Source organism: Pangasianodon hypophthalmus, chromosome 8 (genome assembly GCF_027358585.1).
Source record: "Pangasianodon hypophthalmus isolate fPanHyp1 chromosome 8, fPanHyp1.pri, whole genome shotgun sequence".
Lineage (NCBI taxonomy): Eukaryota > Metazoa > Chordata > Actinopteri > Siluriformes > Pangasiidae > Pangasianodon > Pangasianodon hypophthalmus.
The window spans coordinates 11,364,558-11,372,178 of record NC_069717.1 but is presented as its reverse complement, the minus strand read 5'-3'; the positions used below and the strand labels follow the sequence as shown (position 1 = coordinate 11,372,178).

The 7,621-nt window shown below is 37.9% G+C and overlaps 1 protein-coding gene across 4 annotated transcripts; it reads left to right on the top strand.

The window, feature by feature from the left end:
- The first annotated feature begins 933 nt into the window (after nucleotides 1-933).
- On the top strand, nucleotides 934-7,230 carry zgc:112962 (uncharacterized protein LOC548348 homolog). 4 transcript variants are annotated; one of them, XM_026919725.3, is made up of 10 exons: nucleotides 938-1,218; nucleotides 1,685-1,754; nucleotides 2,465-2,533; nucleotides 3,017-3,079; nucleotides 3,234-3,326; nucleotides 3,818-3,886; nucleotides 4,008-4,160; nucleotides 5,326-5,397; nucleotides 5,531-6,296; nucleotides 6,610-7,230. In XM_026919725.3, the coding sequence occupies exons 2-9, from the start codon at nucleotides 1,748-1,750 to the stop codon at nucleotides 6,292-6,294; spliced, it is 1,290 nt and encodes a 429-aa protein (XP_026775526.3). In that variant the 5' UTR covers nucleotides 938-1,218; nucleotides 1,685-1,747; the 3' UTR covers nucleotides 6,295-6,296; nucleotides 6,610-7,230. The 4 variants fall into 4 exon arrangements, with proteins under 4 accessions (XP_026775541.3, XP_026775526.3, XP_026775534.3 ...); XM_026919740.3 differs by having other exon boundaries at nucleotides 934-1,218; nucleotides 3,818-3,877; nucleotides 5,531-7,230; XM_026919733.3 differs by having other exon boundaries at nucleotides 1,688-1,754; nucleotides 5,531-7,230.
- The last annotated feature ends 391 nt before the right edge of the window (nucleotides 7,231-7,621 follow it).

Below are 7,621 nucleotides of genomic sequence, written 5' to 3'. Positions count from 1 at the left end.
AGTTAACATAAATATAAAGCCGGATACAGGAGGTTGCAGAGCTTTTCCAAATACTTTAAGTTTCTTTAGGCTTACACAGTGCCATGAAAACAAACAAAATGTATAAACTGCAATAAGTGATATTTTGAGCTTAAAAAATACAGGAACATTTTATAGTATCATTAAAAAGAAATTAACACAAAAAGCTTTTAAGTACAGCATTTTATCTACAAAACAGTGGTTTCAAAATTATTGCCCATCCCTCCTTAATATTTTGTGACTCTGCCTTGGAAAGAGTAACAGCACTAATCTTTTTTTTTTTTTTTAATCTTTAATGTCTAATACAGTTAGAGACACTTGTGGAGGGATCCTGGTCCACTATTCCATGCAGCTGCATTTTGTAAAGGGCTTCTTTCTTGCAACACTTCCAACACCAACAGCTGGTGCTTCTGAAAGTTGCATTTAACAGTTGATTTTGAAAATTGACAACCACAAGAATAAGCTACAAAACTACTTTTTTCTGGCAAATTTCCACCTGTTTCATGCATTTTGTTATAGTCCTAATTGTGCTTAATGATATTTTTAACTGATTATGTATTTTTATATCCATTATCTAATTTGTGCAGATCAACAACTGTCTGTCTCTATCGTATTCTTTGATTATGACGAATGAAAAAAGAAAATTCATTCATATATTAAACAAAACACTCAAAACACAAACCACTATTATTTTAAAAAGAAGTTCTAATGAGAGTGATTTGTGTTAGAACAAAGATAAATAATTTATCGTATTGTTTGTGTGGAAATTTTTAACTACTGCGTCTAATGTTTATTTTCTACAATCATTTGTCCACGTTTTTCATGAAAAGCGCAAATCCATCATGTATCCATAAGTTTCAAGAGAGACCAGTGAAAGCCCCGCGGAAACACGGGTCCAAGTAATACGTTCCGCCCTGTTTAGGAAGGACGATACCTCAGAGATATTAATGTACGTGACTAGTAGTTTCTAATAACTGAATTCCTATGAGAAACACTAATAAGCGCGACCCTAGCTTGTGTAAAAAGACCTTTGAAACCTTTGTAACTTCCGGTTTGCTGTCACTCCGAAACGGAATTCGCCCCGAACGCACCAGCGCAATGACGTCACCAACTCGGTTCAGTCCTGGGAATATTTGGTCGGTTAAGGCAAAACCGAAAGCAAGCTCTGCTGAGCTATTGATGTAGGAACAAATGGACTTGGTGAGTATATAATAATTTTTACAAATCACTTTGTCTAATTTTGATCATATCTGATAATTTGGAGTCAATAAACGCGCCTAAGCAGAACCAAATTAACTGTCAAGTAACCTAGCTATAGCTAGCCCGAGTACGTTAGCTGAAAGTGTTAGCAAAGTTTGCACAACATTACATTACCGATGGCAGTGAGACTGAGTTAGTGAACCATATTTACACAATATGTATTCTTAGTAATCTTTCTTAATTATATAAATGGGCCCAAATCAGATAAGATCAAGACTTTTCATGGCATTCGTGTCGTTATATTTAAAATATGAATTATTTAAAATCCAGTAAGATAAGTGAGCTTTATTTATACACTGTCCTCATTAACCTCACTGCTTAGTGGCTGTTTATTATCTCAGCCATGGCACAGTTAATGGTAGCACTTTGCCGTTCATAGCTATGTTTGTATTTGTTTTTATAACAGCAGCTACACAGATTTACACTGAATTGAGACTTCTCTCCTAGACTGCTGGATAGTGCTGAAAAAATGAATGGTAATTACATGTTTTACATTTTTCCCCTTCTCCTTGTCATCATAATCATCACTAGGCTTTCACCACACCATCTACTCATTTTTACTTCCATTTCCTGTATGTGTATCATTTCTTCTTTCAGCATGTCCCCTTTTTTGCATACGGTAGATATAACATTTAAACCACATGATAAGTCTAGATCTAGATTGTAATTTGTTCCCCCTCTTCACTAAGAGGGTGCTCTTAGTCTACTAAGTTGCCCCTAAACCAGTCTACTAGTTCTAGAGAAAATATGAAGATACAAACTCAGATTATACATGAAGTATGAATCATACTTTATTATGATTCATACTTCATGTATGAATCATGAAGTATTCATGATTCATACATTTATTAATAAGAATATATCCAATTTATGGATTTTATTTATTACAGCTTCTACTGATTTTTATTCTCCCACTTAAGAGTTATGTGTATTTCAGAAAGACTATTTACACACATACAAACATAAAAGAAGATAGTCTTAACATGTGCAAACTCTTCTAGTACTGTTGAGGACTAGAGAGATTTTTTCCCCACTGTCTGTCAGAGAGTTTAAGAACTGTCTCAGGACTTGTTTTTGTTTAATGAAGTTGTCAACATATGGTTGATCTGTGGGATTGCAATTTTTGTGTGTTTGCATTTGTAAATAATGAACCAACTAATTAAAACCTATTGAACTTTTTGTATAGAAGGGGATACGAACCAGCCTATGGACGATGACATAAGACAGCATAATCTGCCAAAGAAAAGCAACAACGGTACCTAACATTTATTTATTACTAAATACTCTAGGTTGACATGAGTTTAGCAAATTTAAGATTTAAAATCTTTAATAGGTTCTCAAGTAGGGTCCCTGGAGGACTATTGGTTAGGCCACAGCGCTCTCACTGCTGCAACAGTGTGCTTTCAGTGCCAGTCCCAAGCCGGATAAAATTGGGGAGGGTTGCATCAGGAAGGGCATCTGGTGTAAAAACTGTGCCAAATCAAATACGCCGACCAGTGATCCTCTGTGGTGACTCCTAACGGGAGCACCCAAAAGAGGAACAACAACAATAGGTTCTCAAGTACTTTTGCCAGTCATGTCTGGTTTATCCCAGCTCCCATTGCATTATTGTCTATAGAATTAAATTTTGAATTATTCCGTTTGTATTTACATTCTTTCACTTCACTTAAGCCTGTTACCTTTCTTTTAATATCCAGTAGTGATATTAACAATTTAATTATATCTCTCCATTTGATAGGTGAAGATGCAGACAGTGGTAATTCTGAAGAAGAAGAAGAAGAAGAGTGTTACACAGATGATGGTGATTAAAATAGTGGGATTTTTCTGTTCCATTTGCATTTATTTAATCCACCACACCTTCAGTAACATTACAGCTAGAAAAATAGATACAAAATGAATTACCATCATTTTGCATTTTGCGTCCTTGTTTAAAATGTGTTGTCTACTATATCAAGGCATAGATGAAAGAAGTCAGGACGAGGACTGTGGTGTTGCTTCTTCAGAAATAAACCAGAGAGTGAAGAGCTCACAAAAGAAACATGTTAAACGTATGTACTGTTGAATATATTATGTTATTGAATGTATGTGAGTTTGTTTGTTTGTTGTCAAGCTCCATTATTTATCATAACCTGTCAGCTAAAACAGATTTTAATTACAGGATAAGTTAGCTGTCATCCTGAACATTTGGTAGTCTCATCTAAGCCCTATAACCAGTTATCTACTGAATGCTCTGTGTGGTCATTCACAGTCAGGCAGCTGCACAGCAGATGAATACATTTCTGTTAGATTAGAGGATTTGTGTATATGATGACGGTAGTGATGGAGGACAGAAGTGGGCAGGCTAGAACCAGCGGTGGTTGTAGTCTGTCGTGATTTGTAGATAACCTCTACGTGCATTTCCAGAAAGGCTGTTTTCATACAGTGTATGTATAAACATCAGAAGCTGTAGTCCTAAGACATTTGCAGTTATTGGAGTTTCATTTTTCTGTCCTTGAATCCATTCTTGAAATAATAACCTCATGTTGCATCTTTAATGTAGGACTGGACATTGAGGAACCTGAGGACACTGATACAAGAGTGCATAACCAACAGAAGGAGAGTAAGAAAGGTGTCTAACTTGTGCATAATGATTTACTGAATATACTGTAGGGTGTCTACACATATTACATTACTAAAATGAAAGTGATTTCAAACAGTGATAGAGATTTTGAATATATTTTAATTGATAGACACAGCTGGAGTCAGTGGTCAGTCTGATGCGGAACGAGAGGACCTCGACACAACAGATGGGAAGTGCATCAAAGGCAAGAATGAAAACAATGAAGTGCCACATGCTGGGGAGGGCCCAAGACTGAGGAGGTCCAATAAGAAACAAAAAATAGGTATAATGTACTGCAGTGTATTAATGATTCGGCTATAATATTAACACCACCTGCCTTATATTGTGTAGGTCTCTCTTGTGCTGCCAAAACAGCTCTGACCCATCGAGGCATGGACTTCACAAGACCTGTGAAGGTGTGCTGTGGTAGCTGGCACCAAGATGTTAGCAGTAGGTCCTTTAAGTCCTGTAAGTTGAGAGGTGGGGTTTCCATGGATTGTACATTTTTGTTCAGCACTTCCCACAGATGCTCGATCTGATTGAGATCGGGGGAATTTGGAGGCCAAGTCAACACCTTGAACTCTTTGTCATGTTCCTTAAACCATTCCTGAACAATTTTTGCAGTGTGGCAGGGCGCATTATCCTGCTGAAAGAGGCCAGTGCCATTAGGGAATACCGTTGCCATGAAGAGCTGTACTTGGTCTGCAACAATGTTTAGGTAGGTGGTACGTGTCAGAGTAACATCCACATGAATGCCAGGACCCAAGGTTTCCCAGCAGAACACTGCCCAGAGCATCACACTGCCTCTACCGGCTTGCCTTCTTCCCTTGGTGCATCCTGGTGCCATCTCTTCCCCAGGTAAGTCATATACACACACTCGGCCGTCCACATGATGCAAAAGAAAACGTGATTCATCAGACCAGGCCACCTTCTTCCATTGCTCCATGGTCCAGTTCTGATGCTCATGTGTCCATTGTAGTCACTTTCAGCGGTGGACAGGGGTCAGCATAGGCACTCTGACTGGTCTGTGGCTACATAGCCTCATATGCAGCAAGCTGTGATGCACTGTGTGTTCTGACACCTTTCTGTCATAGGCAGCATTAACTTTTTCAGCAATTTGTGCTACAATAGCTCTTCTGTGGGATCGAACCAGACGGAGTAGACTTCACTCCCCACCTGCGCATCAATGAGCGTTGGGCGCCCATGACCCTCTTCAACAGTTGTCCTTCCTTGAAACACTGATCAGTGGCTGATCGGTGTATATATGTGCGTGTGTGTGTGTGTCTGTCTGACTGTCTGATAGCAATGTTTCACCTCTTCTTCTACTTAACATTGTGAATGCAGTATTTGGGGAAAAAAATAAAAAAAATTTTTTTTCAATAAATATTTTGTGAGCACCCATGATAGATGGTTGATTAAGACTTGTGTTTTGTGCGATTGTACTACAGCACATCTGGGTGAAGGTGACATTCGTGGTCATGTTGAAACAGAAAGGAGCCCAGTTGCTGCTGATACTTCCAGTAAGTATTGTTTTTGAAATGGTCTTATATGGTCATATGGTAGCTTGCCTTATGTAAACAGCAGTTGCTATGCAAATTATGCAGAAATAGCATTGTTATTTTTTAATATAGCATTGTTTTCTCTTACACACAGGGTGGTACATATTACTTCTGATATTACTTTTTCTGCTTGCTGTTGTGGTTTTCTGGTTCCTGAGAACCCCATCTCCACCCTTGCAAAAAGAGTTGAACTTGCTGGAGGTGTTCTCTCAAGAAATGGACAAGGTCCAAGCCAGTTTCCCCAGCCAGCACCGTGAACTGTGGAGGAGAAGCAGGATCCACCTCCAGAGACATCTCAGTCTGACCGATCCAACTGAACCAGTGAGTCTCATCCTAACCTCTGGTCGTGGGGCTGAGAAGTCTCTGGGCTGTCTTGCTCATCAGTTAGCTGCAGCGTTTTCTAACGCTCTCAACTCCTCAGTCCTGGGTATTTATGGGACCACTAAAAGTGCACAAGACAGCGACCTGGTTAAGTTGGACATTGATATAGCGTTGAAAGAGGCCTTTGAAGGCGGCACACAGGCAGCCGTTATTCACCGTTTTGAAGAGCTTCCTCCAGGATCTACACTCATCTTCTACCGCTACTGTGATCATGAGAATTCTGCTTTTAAGAAAGTCTTTTTGATTTTCACTGTCATGCTACAGGAAGATATGGATTTCCCACCTAATGTCAGTCTGGGAATGGTGGAGGAAGTGGTGCAAGAGTATTTAAAAGAGAAGTTTGTCTCCTCTGACAGGACGGCTAGGTTTAACCAGATGGATTTAGACAAGCTAAGTGGGTTGTGGAGTAGAATCTCCCATCTCATCCTACCGGTAGCTGCAGAGCAGAAGATTGAACAGCACGGCTGTCAAACATAAAGGTGACTTTCTGTGAACTAAACTGGAGGCTTATAGTTAATGTACAGAAGTGGTGGGGGAAATCTACAGGGATCTACTGATTCATAGTTTCAACATGTGTGTGTGTGTGTGTGTGTGTGTGTGTGTGTGTGACTGATAATACTTGAATTAATTTGAAAATATGCCTTAAGGTGACAGATTAAAGTTTTTATAGCTTGAAATTATATAAGGTTGAGGAATTTTTAATGAATCATTAGAAGATATGTCATTTGAAATATTGCAATGGATCTGGCTAGTTTAATCATTTCTGGCTTCTGACTACATTTTTCTACACAGCTCTTTTACCCTGAAAGGCGATTCAGAAGGCATAAGAAGTGTTAGGAGCATGTGGAAGGCTAATCAATGTTTTCATTGCAGTTGCACTTCACCTTGCAGGCAGCAACGAGCTCAACAAATTACAAACTGCTCCTATGTGGGAAGAAATGGCACTGTAAATGGACTATTATTCACTGAAAATATTTGGAGCAGTTAGCTGTCTTAATATGTAAAATAACATGACTAGATTTGAAATAAAAGAATAAACATTTTAATTGTTTAATTTCACTTGATCGTTGATTTTGTTTCTGCGGGGTAAATTAATAAATGCAACTTTTTATTTTACAATATATGCCTCAAATTACTAAATGAATTATATGTATGTGATTTGGATATTTGGTTGATGATGACCATAGAATCATTTTCATACCAAAACTCACACTGTTACAGCAATGCAACAAGTTTGATTAATTTCTAAAATACAATGCATAAAACTTAAGTGAAAAAGGCAAAAGTAGCATCCATCTCTAATGTCATTCCTACAGCAGAAGCAGTTTTATAAAAATGATTGTATTTTTGTTCAAGAAATCTTATTTTATCCTTGTATAAATAAATGTATAAATAAACCCATGTCTGGATTCATTTAAGAATAAGCTGTGTTTAATATTACTGTTTTTCACAACTGTGAAAAGCTCTTTATTCATTAACTGGTTGTGAGGTCTTGATGCATGATATCACAAATATCCAATTACTGTATTTATTCTGCACTTCTGTTTTTTTTGTTTTTGTTTTTTTTCTCCCCTCCTTTCTTTCACCTCCTTGCCTCATTTTTGGATTTAACCACTAAATTCTAGCAACTGAAGAATCTGAGTGTCCACAAGCTAATTTGACATGGAACCATATGAGTGGTTCTCAAAGTGATGTGTGTGATTTTTTTTTATATGGTTACAATGGAAATCACAACCCACCTTTATCATAGTCGGTATATTTATTATTGAGTTCTTATAGTTAGCCTGTTCGACTAGCCACTAAG

Coding starts and splice junctions, on each gene's coding strand:
- zgc:112962 (XM_026919733.3), top strand. Junction 3,887..4,007: donor ACAGAAGGAGAGTAAGAAAG/GTGTCTAACTTG, acceptor TTTAATTGATAG/ACACAGCTGGAGTCAGTGGT. Junction 5,398..5,530: donor AGTTGCTGCTGATACTTCCA/GTAAGTATTGTT, acceptor TCTTACACACAG/GGTGGTACATATTACTTCTG.